Consider the following 18550-nt stretch of genomic DNA (forward strand, 5'->3'; position numbering starts at 1 on the left):
AATGCACACTGAACCAGAGCCACATGAAGCCCAACTGGAGAAAGTAACTGATACAGGCTATTAATGAAAGCTTTGGGGTGTAGAACTAATTATTTCCAATGTTAGGTTATTACAATGACAAAGTGGCGGCAGACAATAGTTTGAAAATATTTTTCTTGCTATACAAGCTGTGGCTTGTTAAAATTGTTAAAGTTGAAAACTTTAATAACTGTTACAAAACTAACATACAAAATTAACAGATGATTTAATGTTTCAGCTGGTGACCCAGTTTGACCTCAAACATTAGCCTGCCTTCTCTTTCAGGTGCTGAGCATTTACAACATTTCCTGTTGCTCTTTCAGATTTATAGCAGAGCTGCCCAGGATATATCCTTTGCATACTGGATAAGAGAGAACAATGACAAGATTTTTTTTTTAACTAAAATAACTTTATTTTTAAAAAGTAACAGAAGAAAGGCAACAGGGTGTGAAAAGAAAACAAAACAAGCAGTTTTGGAACAATTCCTGGACACAAATAAAGTTTCATACATTTTCTTTTAATCAATTCTTAGGACCACAGAGCCAGCTGCTGGTCAAATGATCTTAGGATGCAGAATGTCCAGTAGATAAAGAAAAGCTTACATGTTTGGATACTGCTGTTCTCATTGAGGCTGGGACTTTGTTAATATAATCCATACCCAGTTCCCCCGTGCAAACATCCAATATTGCAGCTCTTTGTGTGACTCCAGGTTCAGAACTTACACATTTGTTGAGTTGCATCTGAATGATTTTGAGATAAAATCAGCCCAAAGCTAACAGATTGCCAGTGTATTTCACTACCATACGGTGGTTAATTGAGGGTAATAGCTTCAATTTAATGGCTGGCTGCAAGAAAAATAGGAAATGCAAGGAATTAGTTGTATTTAACAAAGTAAAATCAAAACTGAAAACAGGAAATAACCAATTGTTATTCAGAAACTTATGACCATTTTCCTTATTGATCTTTTCTGGAGTTAATTTCAGGACATTCCCAAATGGAAAACTGACCTCAGCAGCCCTGGGCTAAGGAAGTGAATAATCAGTCAAGGTTCCCCCTCTGCTAGAAAGCATATGTGTGAGGGAGGATAGAATGGAGCTCAGCTGTGATGCTTTTTACTGTAGGGGGGGGGGGGGGGGGAATCAATGTAGTGGAAGGAGAGATATTCATGCTTGCCCATCAATTGCGGACAGCATTTCAATAGGTTTGGCCTTCATGCTATATCCCTCCACCAAGTGGTCTGGCTAAGTAACAAATACTAACCACACTTGAAGGTAGCAAGAAAAACCTTCTTGCTATTGTGCAATTTGGACCATGGTGATGTTTTCCATGGGGGCCTATTTAATAAGGTCAACATGCATTTCCCAAATACATGGGAGAACCTTCACCACATGGACTGCAGCGCTTCAAGGCGGCTCACCATCACCTTCTCAAGGGCAATTAGGGATGGGCAATAAATGCTGGCCTTGCCAGCAATGCCCACATCCCATGAACGAATAAAAAAAAACACAAAACTTCCTAATTATATAGATATGGCTGAAACACAATTCTCAAGATGCTTCAGTTGAGTCAGACGTGTCACCAAGAGATAAGAAACCTTGAAGGTTATTTGCTAACAAACAAAATGCCATCTCAACATGTCACAGTATACCCTTTTGGCAATGACATGCAGCCCTAGGACACAAATATATCACAAGATTGTGGAACATAGAAAATAGGAGCAAGAGTAGGCCATTCGGGCCTGCTCCGCCATTCAAAATGATCATGGCTGATCGTCTAACTCAGTACCCTGTTCCCGCTTTTTCCCTTGATCCCTTTAGCATTAAGAAATATATCTATCTCCTTCTTGAATACATCTAATGACTTGGCCTCCACTGCCTTCTGTGGTCGAGAATTCCACAGGTTCACCACCCTCTGAGTGAAGAAATTTCTCTTTATCTCGGTTCTAAATGGCATACCCTGTAGCCTGAGACTGTGACCCCTGGTTCTGGACTCCCCAGCCATCAGGAACATCCTCCCTGCATCTAGTCTGTCTAGTCCTGTTAGAATTTTATATGTTTCGATGAGATCACCTCATTCTTCTAAACTCGAGTGAATATAGGCCTAGTCTTTCTGTTTTTACAACCAAAATGGATAACCTCACATTTATCCACGTTATACTGCATCTGCCATGTTCTTGCCCAATCACCCAGCTTGTCTAAATCACATTGGAGCCTCTTTGCATCCTCACAGCTCACATTCCACCCCAGCTTTGTGTCATCTGCAAACTTGGAAATGTTACATTCCGTTCCCTCATCCAAATCATTGATATATATTGTGAATAGCTGGGGTCCAAGCACTGATCCCTGCGGTACCCCACTAGTCACTGCCTGCCACCCAGAAAAAGACCTGTTCATTCCTACTCTGTTTCCTGTCAACCAATTCTCAATCCATGTCAGTATATTCCCCCCAATCCCATGTGCTTTAATTTTGCACACTAACCTCTTGTGTGAGACCTTATCAAAAGCCTTCTGAAAATCCAAATATACCACATCCACTGGTTCTCCCCTATCTATTCTACCAGTTACATCCTCAAAAAACTCCAGTACATTTGTTAAGCATGATTTCCCTTTCATAAACTCATGCTGACTTTGTCCAATCCCGTTAATGCCTTCCAAGTGTCCTGTTATCACATCCTTTATAATAGACTCTAGCATTTTCCCCACTACTGATGTTAGGCTAACTGGTCTGTAATTCCCTGTTTTTTCTCTCCCTCCTTTTTTAAATAGTGGGGTTACATTTGCCACCCTCCAATCTGTAGGAACTGTTCCAGAGTCTATAGAATTTTGGAAGATGATCACCAATGCATCCACTATTTCCAGAGCCACTTCCTTTAGTACTCTGGGATGTAGGTTATCAGGCCCTGGGGATTTGTCAGCCTTTAGCCCCATTAATTTCCCTAGCACTATTTTTTTTTTTACTAATACTGGTTTCCTTCAGTTCCTCCCTCTCACTAGACCCTTGGTTCCCTAACATTTCTGGGAGGTTATTTGTGTCCTCCTTTGTGAAGACAGAACCAAAGTATGTGTTTAATTTTTGTGCCATTTCTTTGTTCCCCATTATTATTTCCCCCATTTTTGACTGTAAGGGACCTACATTTGTCTTCACTGATCTTTTTCTCTTGACTTGAAGTTCTCAGGAGTGAGTGTTAAAAAGGTAGACTTTTCTCCAATGAAGTGTTAGGAGCCACACATACCATACTGGAGCCCCAAAAACCACACTGCATTCAATACATTGCAAACTGAGGGATAAGTCTAGAGAATCTCCCAGGTTTACATCCAGGGTGTGAGACAGGAGGTATCCAAGTTGGGATAATTTAGTTGTGGCTTGGAATCTCTGCAAACTAAGTTTTTGTGGCTGCTCTGTTATGGACGACCTGTGTTCAGATTGACTGGAATCAGCTGCTTGGAAATTAATTTGTAGCAGGACTGGAGTACAACCTCAACAGAATCAAAACAACCTCATCGTCTGAAACTCAGCCGTGTTACAGGGAACTTTGAGACATATAAACTGTGCATCTTTCGCTACGTGTGCACGGGCCTGAAAGTGTTACACGGGCACGACCCAGGTTCAACTCCTGATCTGATCTCTGCTGGGGCAGCAGTAGGGGTTTACAATTAGCTCCATGCCCTAGATTACTGTGAAAAACTAAATCAGCCAGGGCTCCTGCTCCTGGTTGCTATCCAGTAACTCCTGAAAAATACCCATGTGTGGATGTTATCTGAAGGCAGGATACAGCACCGCTGTGATGCCCTCCGCGAGTAAATAGCCTTAGCTCATGCATGAATTATAACCACTTGGATGAAGTACTGGCAGGGCACTCACATCCATAAAACCGCACCCCTGTTGAAGTCTGCACCTTCAGGAGGGGAGGGGAGAAATTAGTAAATTATTGCTAAGCAAATGGTAGTTACATTAAAAAAAATGTAATAAAACAAAAATTACAGCAATATCACCTTATGATCATTCAATAATTTTCTCTGTGTTTGCTAAATAAACCCAGGTTTATTGGCACTACTTCTTTGCACTGTTCTGTTCCCGGTGTGAGAGTTTACATTCTGTTTCTTCAGCATGTATCTGTCCAGTAGATGGCCCTCTCTCTGAAGTTGCAGTGCCACAGGGTGACTGGTTATGAGCTGGGCTATTCACACTGAGCGCTGAGTATGACCTTGTGAGTGGTCTGGGGCCGCCTTTATGAGCTACAACCACCTCCGGATGAGTTAAATGTTTCATCTCTTCTTCACTCAGAGGGAAAGTTCGACAATTCCAGGGCAGAACGACCTGCAATAAAGCGCAGTTCTCGTTACAAAGAAAGCTATGTTTATGATTTTCAAAACCAGAAGTCTTTTATATTTTCCATTACACTTTATTCTTCTCCAATATTGTATTCACAAGGATGAGCACACCTAAGCAAAATCCTGAAGCTCTGCAGCAAAACAGTATTTGATCTTTGTACATTTTTAAACCCGCCTCACTAGTGGCTCACTCACAGGTCATGTCCATCTTTCACAATAAATACGCCCAGGGGCTTTGGAGTCTTAATCGGCTGTCATATTCTGAATTCCAGAAAAAAATGTGCTCAAGAGATTCAGAGAGACAAGAAACAATGTTTCTTACTTCACTGCAGGTTAAATTGCTCAAGTCTTATCCCAAATTCTTAATGAATCATATTGCACGTTGAAGAACTCTAATGTTATGTAAAATCCAACCTGTAGCTTGGTAACTCCCATCTTGTACAGTGTCATACAGCAAGTGCTTGTTTGGTAACTCCCATCTTGTACAGTGTCATACATAGAATCATAGAAGTTTACAACATGGAAACAGGCCCTTCGGCCCAACATGTCCATGTCGCCCAGTTTATACCACTAAGCTAGTCCCAGTTGCCTGCACTTGGCCCATATCCCTCTATACCCATCTTACCCATGTAACTGTCCAAATGCTTTTTAAAAGACAAAATTGTACCCGCCTCTACTACTGCCTCTGGCAGCTCGTTCCAGACACTCACCACTCTTTGAGTGAAAAAATTGCCCCTCTGGACCCTTTTGTATCTCTCCCCTCTTACCTTAAATCTATGCCCCCTCGTTATAGACTCCCCTACCTTTGGGAAAAGATTTTGACTATCTACCTTATCTATGCCCCTCATTATTTTATAGACTTCTATAAGATCCTACTCTCCAGGGAAAAAAGTCTCAGTCGATCCAACCTCTCCCTATAAGTCAAACCATCAAGTCCTGGTAGCATCCTAGTAAATCTTTTCTGCACTCTTTCTAGTTTAATAATATCCTTTCTATAATAGGGTGACCAGAACTGTACACAGTATTCCAAGTGTGGCCTAACTAATGTCTTGTACAACTTCAACAAGACATCCCAACTCCTGTATTCAATGTTCTGACCAATGAAACCAAGAAGTGGATTATTGGATATAATTTACCAGGAGTTACCCCTCCCATCGACCAAAGTTCCTTTTCCTTTGGGACATCACGTAGTATATGACATTGTGTATGTGCCTGGATACAGGTAACCAGCTGAGTTGGCGATTCCAGCTGTGCTTTTTCATCAAGTAATTAATTGTTTAGTGACAGACTCTGCCATGATGAAGAAGCTTTCCCGAGTGATTGCTGAGGAATCACATTTTGCTGGCAACAATGTAAGTGTAGAGTTGAGGAGGAGAGCCAGATGAGCCTATTCCAGTGGTTTGATATGTCCCATCAGCTGCCACTAACACTTTTACTTCTTAATTCTCATCTGGCTCTCCTCCTCAAACTCTACACTTACATTGTTGCCAGCAAAATGTGATTCCTCAGCAATCTCGGGAAAGCTTCTTCATCATGGCAGGGTCTGTCACTAAACAATTAATTACTTGATGAAAAAGCACTGAATGATCAACCTTCACTGTTTTAACCCTTTACCTGCTCCTTCACTGCGTTAAAGATTCATTTGCTGCGTAACAAATCACCGCCATCTCTCTCCATGCATGCCTTGTCATCTGTACTGCCCATTCTTTACAGGCTAACAGTTTATATTTTTTTCTGATTATGTTTTCCATTTGCTATTTTATATCAAACTATTCAAAATGACCACTAATCACAGTCTCCCTATCGCCAACTCAGCTGGTTACCTGTATCCAGGCACATACACAATGTCATATACTATGTGATGTCCCAAAGGAAAAGGAACTTTGGTTGATGGGAGGGGTAACTCCTGGTAAATTATATCCAATAATCCAGCTTTTAGAGATCTAGCAACTGATTTATTTTTAAGAGGTGATTAAGTTGAAGATATTCTTTTTTTGCTTTGTCTTGCCTCACCACTGACCAAACAAGACGCTGTAAGTTCCAAGATGCACTTTTGCATTACCCCTTTCTCTCAGATGAAACACCACCTCAGACAACTAAGCTGAGATCTGCAATGCAGAGAATTAAGCAGGAATTCTGCCAGTAGTCGGGCTGCTCCACTGATTCCATAGGAATATTCACACCATTCTGGGCACAAAATGACAAACATGTTTGATCGACTGTAAATTAGAGGAGTAGGGTAGAAAATAAACATTTGTATCAAAAAAACAATTATATTGAGCATCCTTCAGTCTGAAAGATATATAATTAAACATCACATACTTTAATTGGTATGATTTAATAAATTACATAAATTCTAGCATATCTTCAGGACATATCCGGTCAGTAACTCAGAATAGTAGGAGGCCAAGCCAAATACATGTTCCAACTTCTTTACCCAGAGAGTGGTGAGAATGTGGAACTCACTACCACAAGGAGTAGTTGAGGTGAATAGTGTAGATGGATTTAAGGGGAAGCTCGATAAACACATGAGGAAGGAATAGAAGGGTATGGTGATAGGGTGAGCTGAAGAGGGGTGGGAGGAGACTTGTGTGGAGCATAAACACCAGCATTGACTTGTTGGGCCGAATGGCCTGTTTCTGTGCTGTACATTCTATGTCCATGCTCAGTTGCAGTATTATGAATTTGGCTTTTGGGACAATCAGATGTAAGTATGAAACAGTCTTTGCATGTATGATGAAAGATTGGAAGTCTGACAGACATACAGGATGCATAATTTCTTTTAAGTGATAATGAATCATCCATGGCAATGCTCAGTCAGAAGATGTGTTGTCTTGGATATTGGCCACAACACAGCTCACAGCACAGAATGCATCTAGCTGAAATGGGATTATGAAGGGAGAGCAACAGCAGCACATAGGGTTGACAGGGAGAGAATGAGCCTGACAAGTGTCGCCAAAGGCCAGGTTACTAGAAAGGTAACACAAATTCAGACAGTGAAACATACGCATCTCCAGATTTACTGCAAAAACAAATGCCTAATAGAAACAATGGAAGTGTTCAAATGATATACAACAACACGATACGAGGAATAACATTTTCTCCAACCTACTATAAGCAACTAGTATGTTTTTCCCATTGAACATTTAATTGTACATTACCTACCTTTGCATCAGGCACTCCCTCCAAGGAAAAATCCTGAGTCTCTTCACTCTGTGTCGTCTCAGTAACACAGCACACTGAGCGATGAAGGCTGAGTTGGTTTTCACTCTCTGAAGGAGATGGAAGATGAGGATTCAAATGGTCATCGGTATTCTTACTGAACGATGATGACCTATTGGGAAATGCGGCAGTGATAAGCCAAAAGGCTATAAAAGACATTTTCTGTATTTACCTTTGATTTTAAAATCAGAAGGAAAGCCGGGTAGAGCACTTTCAGTACAAACTACACCCCCAGATGTATTATTTGAAAGTTATGAACAAGTCTGGAGATTTCTTCAACTTAGTGGAGAGGTTTCTCTCGCTGGAGGGAATAAGGTTGTTTCTGGCTACTGTTTCAGAGGCTCATGTGCCAGGAAGTTCAGCACAAGCTGGGTTCTGTTGACCCTTTTTCCAACAATGAATTCAGCACAAATAAAGTGTCCTTACAGCCAGTGATTTTCAGACATCCAGATTAATACAGAATCACCAAATAATCCAATTCCATAATCTACAATCTCAATACAAAACTGACCACGATAGAATTAAAAACTCAATGCAGATGTGTGTTGGATCTGCGATTGTGGGTCTGACACCTGCAAGTTCTCATTCCTCAGCTATGTCACTGTGCAGAGATCAGAGCTGAGAACAGAAACTGCCCACGGTGAGAGAGAGCCACCCCTGCTGCTCCGCTGTCCACTTGCAGAGTGGTACTTGGCAGAGGCCTGTTTGAGCTGACTTGCACACAGATGTTATGTGGCATGGCAACATCCAAGAGAAAACAATGAAAGTCTCAACAAACAGACAGACATCATTAAGAGTCCACAAAGGCCTCCAACAGTTGTCAGCAATAGCAGTATGTGTTGAGTTGCTCTCAATAAAACCCTTACCACGATAAAGCCAAGGGAATTAGGGGTTACGGGGAGCGGGCAGGAAATTGGACATGATTTTAGATTTGAGGTTAGGACCAGATCAGCCATGATCTTATTGAATGGCGGAGCAGGCTCGAGGGGCCGATTGGCCTACTCCTGCTCCTATTTCTTATGTTCTTATGTTTCAGTTTATCCACAACTGGGTCTATCGGCCCTCCAAAGATGAGTTTTAAAGCTCCACAATGACCCTGTGGATAAGGCACCATCGTGTGTAGTACTTAGAAGACCAGGAAGTTCTCAAATTCGATTCTGGCTCTATGCTCAGTTATCTGGTCACAGCTGGAGCAGCAGGTGGGCGCTACAACTAAGCTGGAAAGGGAAGAATCACCCAGGGGTCCTGCTCATTATTCAATGACCACTCTGGAAAATGCATGTGTACGGATGTCGGGTGAGGAGAGCATGGGGCTCAGTAGAAAAGCCTGCTGATGCTCACACAAGAGCCCGTGTACCCAGGGCTCTCAGTGCACATGTACCGAGAGCTGTTGGTACCCATGTACTGAGGGCTGCCAGTACCCATGTACCGAGGGCCGACAGTGCCTGTGAAACCACACGCCAACAAGGAGTCAATGGCTTCCAGAGAGGAGAAACTTTACAATAACATTGTTTTAAGTATGATCATATATTGTACAAACTTAGAAAAAAATGAAAGATGAAAAACAGTAAGCAGATTATAGTCAAAGAATATATACCAGATTAGGAAACTCAATATTCCTTGTACAATGTACCAATGCAGAATGAATATTGAGAAACAGTGAAAGTAATTTAGTTTGTTAAAATACAATTCTCAATGCATTCCTAGAGAGAGAGAGAGAGATGTAATGCCATGTTGGATCAGTACACCTGCCTGTTGCCCCTTCGATGACACCTGCTCTGCTCCCACAGGAACCACCTTGCCTGCTCCCTTTCTTCGTGTTTTTTATGCTGCAAAGCAAATGCTTCATCTGAAGTGTCTTCTAGCTGTGAGCAAGGTAGACAGACAGTGACCAACAGAAACTAAACTCTTGGCCCTAATTCAAATAAATCCTCTTAAAATGCTTTTACTAAGGTGGCACTGCACCTCAAGAGAAAAAAATGTGAATCTGAAATAAAGACTTAAAATGCTGGAAATACAGAGGCCCCGATATTTATGGGGAGGGTGAAATCGGGCGGGGAACGCGATGGGCCGGGGATGCAGAGGTCCTGCCGAACTTAACTGCAGGACACCATTACCATTTTTTCTTCTGTTGCCTGTCCGGTAGCCAGTCAAATTGACAGGCTGTGGCTGTCTGCCAGGCAGGAAAATCAGTGGCAGGAGGCCGCAGCTGGGGACCCTTGGAGGTTTAAACAGCCCACAGCGGGACACTCGCACACCATGTAATCCGCTGCCGTGAAAATGATGGCAGGCACGTACGCAGCCGGATGGGGCCGCGTTCCCTGTTTTTACATTTTGAACCCCTCCCGACCCTCTCCTGCCCATCATGAGGCCAGAAGGTCTGAAAAGGACTTTTTAAAATTCGTTCATGGGATGTGGGCGTCGCTGGCGAGGCCGGCATTTATTGTCCATCCCTAATTGCCCTTGAGAAGGTGGTGGTGAGCTGCCTTCTTGAACCGCTGCAGTCCGTGTGGTGAAGGTTCTCCCACAGTGCTGTTAGGAAGGGAGTTCCAGGATTTTGACCCAGCGACGATGAAGGAACGGCGATATATTTCCAAGTCGGGATGGTGTGTGACTTGGAGGGGAACGTGCAGGGGTGTTATTCCCATGTGCCTGCTGCCCTTATCCTTCTAGGTGGTAGAAGTCGCGGGTTTGGGAGGTGCTGTCGAAGAAGCCTTGGCAAGTTGCTGCAGTACATCCTGTGGATGGTACACACTGCAGCCACGGTGCGCCGGTGGTGAAGGGAGTCAATGTTTAGGGTGGTGGATGGGGTACCAATCAAACGGGCTGCTTTGTCCTGAATGGTGTCGAGCTTCTTGAGTGTTGTTGGAGCTGCACTCATCCAGGCAAGTGGAGAGTATTGCATCACACTCCTGACTTGTGCCTTGTAGATGGTGGAAAGGCTTTGAGGAGTCAGGAGGTGAGTCACTCGCTGCAGAATACCCAGCCTCTGACCTGCTCTTGTAGCCACAGTATTTATATGGCTAGTCCAGTTAAGTTTCTGGTCAATGGTGACCCCCAGGATGTTGAAGGTGGGAGATTCGGCAATGGTAATGCCGTTGAATGTCAAGGGGAGGTGGTTAGACCCTCTCTTGTTGGAGATGGTCATTGCCTGGCACTTGTCTGGCTCAAATGTTACTTGCCACTTATCAGCCCAAGCCTGGATGTTATCCAGCACTTGCTGCAAGCGGGCTCGGACTGCTTCATTATTTGAGGGATTGTGAATGGAACTGAACACTGTGCAATCATCAGCGAACATCCCCATTTCTGACCTTATGATGGAGGGAAGGTCATTGATGAAGCAGCTGAAGATGGTTGGGCCTCGGACACTGCCCTGAGGAACTCCTGCAGCAATGTCCTGGGGCTGAGATGATTGGCCTCCAACAACCACTACCATCTTCCTTTGTGCTAGGTATGACTCCAGCCACTGGAGAGTTTTCCCCCCGATTCCCATTGACTTAAATTTTTACTAGGGCTCCTTGGTGCCACACTCGATCAAATGCTGCCTTGATGTCAAGGGCAGTCACTCTCACCTCACCTCTGGAATTCAGCTCTTTTGTCCATGTTTGGACCAAGGCTGTAATGAGGTCTGGAGCCGAGTGGTCCTGGCGGAACTGAAACTGAGCATCAGTGAGCAGGTTATTGGTGAGTAAGTGCCGCTTGATAGCACTGTCGACGACATCTTCCATCACTTTTCTGATGATTGAGAGTAGACTGATGGGGCGGTAATTGGCCGGATTTGATTTGTCCTGCTTTTTGTGGACAGGACATACCCGGGCAATTTTCCACACTGTCGGGTAGATACCAGTGTTGCAGCTGTACTGGAACAGCTTGGCTAGAGGCACAGCTAGTTCTGGAGCACAAGTCTTCAGCACTACAGCCAGGATGTTGTCGGGGCCCATAGCCTTTGCTGTATCCAGTGCACTCAGCCGTTTCTCGATATCACGTGGAGTGAATCGAATTGACTATAAGCGACTGATCAGTATAGGATTGTATAGGATAGTAAATCCGCTGTTTACTGCTGGCATGTTTTTAAAATGTCAGTGCGTACTGAGAGCTGTTTATCTATTACCCATGCTATAAAATAATATCAGATGGGTGCAATGAGGTGGAAAGCAAAACCAGGGACATCCAGCACAAAACTACTCAGTACAACCGATGGAAAATGTAACTGATTTAAATCAATTTGACAGCTGCAACTTGAACACTCGCTCTGCATGATTAATGTGAGGGGTCGCCACTGTTATTGCAACATTTTCTGTACATTTTAAACCTACCGCTTTTCCTTGTATGTGTAGTTCCTTCAGTGGTTTGATGGCCACAATTCGCCAGCTGTTGATGCAAGAGAAAACAGATTTGACCAACAAATCATAGAATGATATGGCACGGAAGGAGGCCATTCGGCCCATCGTGCCTGTGTGGGATTTGTGAAAGAGCTATCCAATTAGACCTACTCCCTGCTCTTTTCCCACAGCCCTGCATATGTTCCAGTTGAAAGTTATTATTGGATCTGCTTCCATCACCCTTTCAGGCAGTGTGTTCCAGATCTCAACAACTCGCTGCGTAGAAAAATTTCTCCTCGTTTCCTCTGGCTCTTTTGCCAATTATATTAAATCTGTGTCCTCTGGTTACCGACCCTCCTGCCACTGGAAACAGTTTCTCCTTATTTACTCTATCAAAACCCCTCATAATTTTGAACACCTCTTATTAAATCTCCCCGTAACCTCCTCTGCTCTAAATAATACTGAACTTTAAACACGTGTTATGATCAAAATGATTAAACACAGAATCTCATGTTTTCATTGCAGCTACTAGTGGAGTGCAGCACATGTGCTCTAGGCTGACACTCCAGTGCAGTACTGTGGGAGCACTGCACTGTCGGAGGTGCCGTCTTTCAGATGAGACGTTAAAGCGAGACCCCGCCTGCCATCTCAGGTATAAGATCCCCAAGCACTATCTCGAAGAAGAGTCCTCCCCACTGTCCTGGCCAATATTTATCCCTCACCCAACATCAAAAACAGATGAGCAAATTGGCTGCCATGTTTCCTACAGTACAACAGTGACTAACTACACTTTAAAAAATACTTCATTGACTGTGAAGTGCTTTGGGATGACCTGAGGTCGTGAAAGGTGCTATATAAATGCAAGTCTTTCTTTATTTCTTTTATTTTAACCATCACCTAGTCTGGTATAAAAAGGGCATTATTTAATTGCATGTACAAGCAAGTGAATGAATCTGCCATGCTTGTAGTTCTTAAAAGTTTAGTTCTCAATTTGATATTTTTTTTGAAAACAAGTTAGATTAGTTCCTGTAGGGTCGCCCTTCGTACAGGTGCGGTCGCCCTTCGTACAGGTGCGGTCGCCCTTCGTACAGGTAGGGTCGCCCTTCGTACAGGTAGGGTCGCCCTTCGTACAGGTAGGGTCGCCCTTCGTACAGGTAGGGTCGCCCTTCGTACAGGTAGGGTCGCCCTTCGTACAGGTAGGGTCGCCCTTCGTACAGGTAGGGTCGCCCTTCGTACAGGTAGGGTCGCCCTTCGTACAGGTAGGGTCGCCCTTTGTTCTTTGAATGAACATAAAAGAACGTAAGAAATAGGAGCAGGAGCAGGCCATCTGGCCGCTCGAGCCAGTTCCGCCATTCAACAAGATCATGGCTGATCTTCTACCTCAACGTCATTTTCCTGCACTATCCCCATATCCCTTGATGCCTTTAATATCTAGAAATCCATCGATCTCTGTTTTGAATGTACTCAATGACTGAGCCTCCACAGCCCTCTGGGGGAGAGAATTCCAAAGATTCACCTCCCTCTGAGTGAAGAAATTTCTCCTCGTCTCAGTCCTAAATGGCCTACCCCTTTATTCTGAGACACTGACCCCTGGTTCTAGACTCCCCAGTCAGGGGAAACATCCTCCCTGTCGAGCCCTGTAAGAATTTTGTATGTTTCAATGAGATCACCTCTCATTCTTCTAAACTCGAGAGAATACTCAATCTCTCCTCATACGACAATCCCGCCATCCCAGGAATCAGTCTGGTGAACCTTTGTTGCACTGCCTCTGTGGCAAGTATATTGTTTCTTAGGTAAAGAGACCAAAATTGTACACAATACTCCAGGTGCGGTCTCACCAAGGCCCTATATAATTGCAGTAAGACATCTTTACTCCTGCACTCAAATCCTCTTGTAATAAAGGCCAACATACCATTTGCCTTCCTAATTGCTTGTTGCACCTGAATGTTAGTTGTCAGTGACTCATGCACAAGGACACCCAGGTCCCTTTGAACATCAACATTTCCCAATCTCTCACCATTTAAAAAATACTCTGCATTTCTGTTCTGCCATGTTCTTGCCCACTCACTCTTGCCTGTCTATATCCCCTTGAAGCCTCTTTGCATCCTCCTCACAACTCACATTCCCACCTAGTTTTGTGTCATCAGCAAACTTGGAAATATTACATTTGGTCCCCTCATCCAAATCATTGATATATATTGTGAATAGCTGGGGCCCAAGCACTGATCCCTGCGGTACCCCACTAGTCACAGTCTGCCAACCTGAAAAAGACCCGTTTATTCCTACTCTCTGTTTTCTGTCTGTTAACCAATTCTCAATCCATTACCCCCAATTCCATGTGCTCTAACTTTGTTCACCAACCTCCTGTGTGGGACCTTATCGAAAGCCTTCTGAAAATCCAAATACACCACATCCACTGGTTCCCCCTTATCTATTCTACTAGTTACATCCTCAAAGATCTCCAATAGGTTTTCCAAACATGATTTCCCTTTCATAAATCCACGTTGACTCTGCCAAATCCTATTATTATTTTCTAAGTGTCCTGTTATCACATCCTTTATAGTGGATTCTAGCATTTTCCCTACTACTGATGTCAGGCCAACCGGTCTGTAGTTCCCTGTTTTCTCTCTCCCTCCTTTCCTAAATATGGGGTTACATTTGCTACCCTCCAACCTGCAGGAACCGTTCCAGAATGAAGTTCAACATCCACATACAAATCAAATATTGCTGTTATTTTGAGAAAAAAAAATCACCTGGGAACTACCCAGTGTAGCACTGAGCCAGAAAGAGCAGAAGCTCCCAGGCTTGATTGTCTGTCTTTGTTGAAATAGTTAGGGAACACTAAAGTCTTTCATAAACATATATATAGTAAAAGGGTAGTGAAAGGGAGGGTGGGGTTAATTAGGGACCAAAATAGGAGATCTTCTTGTGGAGGCAGAGGGCATGGCTGGGGTTAATACTTTGCATCGGTCTTCACTAAAGGAGGATGGTGCCGATGTCACAGTAAAGGAGGAGGTAGTAGAGAAATTGAATAGGATAAAAATAGATAAAGAGGAGGCACTTAAAAGGTTGGCAGCACTCAGAGTAGAAAAGTCACCCAGTCAGATTTTTTAAATTCATTCATGGGATGTGGGCGTCGCTGGCAAGGCCAGCATTTATTGTCCATCCCTAATTGCCCTTGAGAAGGTGGTGGTTAGCCGCCTTCTTGAACCGCTGCAGTCCATGTGGTGAAGGTTGTCCCACAGTGCTGTTAGGAAGGGAGTTCCAGGATTTTGACCCAGCGACGATGAAGGAACGGCGATATATTTCCAAGTCGGGATGGTGTGTGACTTGGAGGGGAACGTGCAGGTGGTGTTGTTCCCATGTGCCTGCTGCCCATATCCTTCTAGGTGGTAGAGGTCGCGGGTTTGGGAGGTGCTGTCGAAGAAGCCTTGGCAAGTTGCTGCAGTGCATCCTGTGGATGGTACACATTGCAGCCACGGTGCGCCGGTGGTGAAGGGAGTGAATGTTTCGGGTGGTGGATGGGGTGCCAATCAAGCGGGCTGCTTTGTTCTGGATGGTATCGAGCTTCTTGAGTGTTGTTGGAGCTGCACTCATCCAGGCAAGTGGAGAGTATTCCATGACACTCCTGACTTGTGCCTTGTAGATGGTGGAAAGGCTCTGGGGAGTCAAGAGGTGAGTCACTCACTGCAGAATACCCAGCCTCTGACCTGCTCTTGTAGCCACAGTATTTATATGGCTGGTCCAGTTAAGTTTTTGGAGAATGGTGACCCCCAGGATGTTGATGGTGGGGGATTCGGCGATGGTAATGCAGTTGAATGTCAAGGGGAGGTGGTTAGACTCTCTCTTGTTGGAGATGGTCATTGCCTGGCACTTGTCTGGCACGAGTGTTACTTGCCACTTATCAGCCCAAGCCTGGATGTTGTCCAGGTCTTGCTGCATGCGGGCACGGACTGCTTCATTATCTGAGGGGTTGCGAATGGAACTGAACACTGTGCAATCAGCAAACATCCCCATTTCTGACCTGATGATGGAAGGAAGGTCATTGATGAAGCACCTGAAGATGGTTGGGCCTACGACACTGCCCTGAGGAACTCCTGCAGCAATGTCCTGGGGCTGAGATGATTGGCCTCCAACAACCACTACCATCTTCCTTTGTGCGAGGTATGACTCCAGCCACTGGAGAGTTCTCCCCCTGATTCCCATTGACTTCAATTTTACTCGGGCTCCTTGGTGCAGCTGATGGGATGCAGCTTAGGTTACTTAAGGAAGTACGGGTGGAAATAGCAGAAACTCTGGCCACAATCTTCAATCCTCCTTAGATATGGGAGTGGTGCCAGAGGAGAGGGATAAACCCGGTAACTACAGGCCAGTCAGCCTAACATCGGTGGTGGGGAAACTTTTAGATACAATAATCCGTAACAAAATTAATTGTCACTTAGAAAGACATGGGTTGATAAATGAAAGCCAGCATGAATTTGTTAAAAGCAGATTGTGTTTAACAAACTCGATTGAGTTTCTTGATGAAGTAGCGGAGAGGGTTGATGAGGGTAGTGCGATTGATGTTCTGTATATGGACTTTCACAAGGTGTTTGATAAAGTACCACATAATAGACGTTAGCATAACTGAAGCCCATGGGATTAAAGGGGCAGCGTCAGCGTGGATACAAAATTGGCTAAGGGACAGAAAGCAGAGAGTAGTGGTGAACGGTTGTTTATCAGACTGGAGGGAAGTATACAGTGGTGTTCCCCAGGGGTCGGTATTATCAATGAGTTGGACTTGGGGTATAAATGAAGAATGATGAGGTATCGAAGGTGACTGTTGCTCATGGGACCACACTCCACCAAGAGTTAGGAGAGGAGGAGAAAAAATTAGCAAAGAAAATGCCTTAAATGTTAGAGGGAGAAGATTTACCCTTGTAGCAAAATCATAAGTATGTTCTTTATATTTGTGATTTCAAAACAAATATTGGACAAAATATCTCTATTCTAACTTCTATAAATTTATCACAAACCTATAAATATATAGGTTTTAGATCAGGATTACCAAACTACAGCCTGTGGACCATATCTATCATGAAATATCTACCAATTAACAGGAACATTGATTTAAACTTTCTATGCAGCCCGCGAAGTTCCATGGTTTGTATCTAATTGACCCATGAAGATAGAAAGCTTTGAAATTGTTTTAGATAACAATATTCTCTTTTTGCACTACTTATATAACTACTACATTGTAAGGAAGGAACTATATAAAACAGCACTGACCAATAATCTCCCCAAAACCGTACACAATTGTAGGTAGTGCTGTGATTAGCAGAAGATACCAATCTGGTCCAGTCGAGATCAGCTATCTGTCCTTTTCTCGATCAATATGATTATTTCTTTTGATGTAATTAACCAGTCATTAGTAATTGTGATCAAGAAAAAAATAAGATTGATATGATCCTTTTTAATGAGCTGTGTATACACTTTTCAATTAAACAAAAATGCTCATTGCATTATGCAGTTTTCTTACCAACCTTATCATGCCCTCATAAAATAAATCTGATGTAGTCCACTCAGTTATTGTTTTATCACTTGGTATTTAATTCCTGTTTACCACATAAGAAATTGGACTGGTTTAAAGTCAATGGTAATGGTAGGTTAAAGTTATGAACAGACTGAACACCATGAGCACTCCTCTGATCCCTCAATACTGCTCTTTCTGATAGAAATAATAAAATATAAGATTTCCTATGAAATAGGATCAAGAGAAAGACAGTGTACCTTGGTGTAATGATTTCTTTATACTGGAGCTTCTCGATCTTGGAAGTGGCAACCAATGACATGGGTATCACAATGTTATCAATATCGTAACAACATTCACTTTGCTGTCTTTGCCGTAATGGAATCTAGAATGGCACAATATATACAATGGAGATTTTATCATTATATAGGCTTGAGTTGACAGCCTGCTACAGAACTTATCTTACTACTTACCAGATTAAAAAATAAATTATTTGAAAGCAGAGTTGCGATAATAACCCCTAGTTTTATTAGCAGAGCAGGAATTAAAATGGGTCTTCTTAAAAAAAAAATTCCCGTCGATTTCCTGCTCCCTTTCTCCTCTGCAGAAGGTTCCAACTCCTTGCCGTAGTACAGATCCATGAGCACTAGTTATGCTAGGTACCTCATACAAGTAAGCACACATCATTATGTGAATTGAGACAGTGAGTGTCAGCAGACTATTTGACCGCATTGGAAGGGGGGGGGGTGCAATCCCATCCTCACTTGATACAGTTTCCAGAGAAGGTCACTGGATCAGAAGGGGACCCGTGGCCATTTCCCCTTCCCTAACCTGGAGATAATAAGGCCAACTGTAGAGTCCTTTCCACTGTCCCAAATGAGATCAGGTACAGAGCAGGGATCAAATATGGGACCATTTTGGTCTATGTGGCTCAACTACGCAAAGCTTTACCCAGCTGAACCATTAGGTTGCAAGAATGGAAAGTTGATCAGAATGAGCACATGCAGTGCACAGACACTTTTCATAGTGTGCTTTTAAAGAAGTTGCATTAGAAACCCAATCATTCTGCATTAGAAACCCAATCATTCTGCTACAGCAGATTCACGGGGATATCTGGTATGGTAGATTCACAAGGAGACTAGTAATTG

The 18550-nt window shown here is 43.4% G+C and overlaps 1 protein-coding gene across 2 annotated transcripts in view; it reads right to left on the reverse strand.

Annotated features, from left to right (window-relative positions):
- Positions 1-413: 413 nt before the first annotated feature.
- The window catches only part of kansl1l (KAT8 regulatory NSL complex subunit 1-like), a 104877-nt gene continuing 86740 nt past the window's right edge, over positions 414-18550 (reverse strand). For both annotated transcript variants that reach the window (XM_067988148.1, XM_067988149.1), the window contains exons 11-16: positions 17663-17787; positions 11888-11942; positions 9324-9436; positions 7515-7683; positions 4011-4335; positions 414-863 (exon numbers count right to left, since the gene is read on the reverse strand). In XM_067988148.1, coding sequence (XP_067844249.1) covers positions 4069-4335; positions 7515-7683; positions 9324-9436; positions 11888-11942; positions 17663-17787 — 729 coding nt within the window. In that variant the 3' untranslated portion in view covers positions 414-863; positions 4011-4068. The remainder of the gene's footprint in view (positions 864-4010; positions 4336-7514; positions 7684-9323; positions 9437-11887; positions 11943-17662; positions 17788-18550) is intronic.

This window comes from Heptranchias perlo, chromosome 7, assembly GCF_035084215.1.
Source record: "Heptranchias perlo isolate sHepPer1 chromosome 7, sHepPer1.hap1, whole genome shotgun sequence".
NCBI classification, from domain to species: Eukaryota; Metazoa; Chordata; class Chondrichthyes; order Hexanchiformes; family Hexanchidae; genus Heptranchias; species Heptranchias perlo.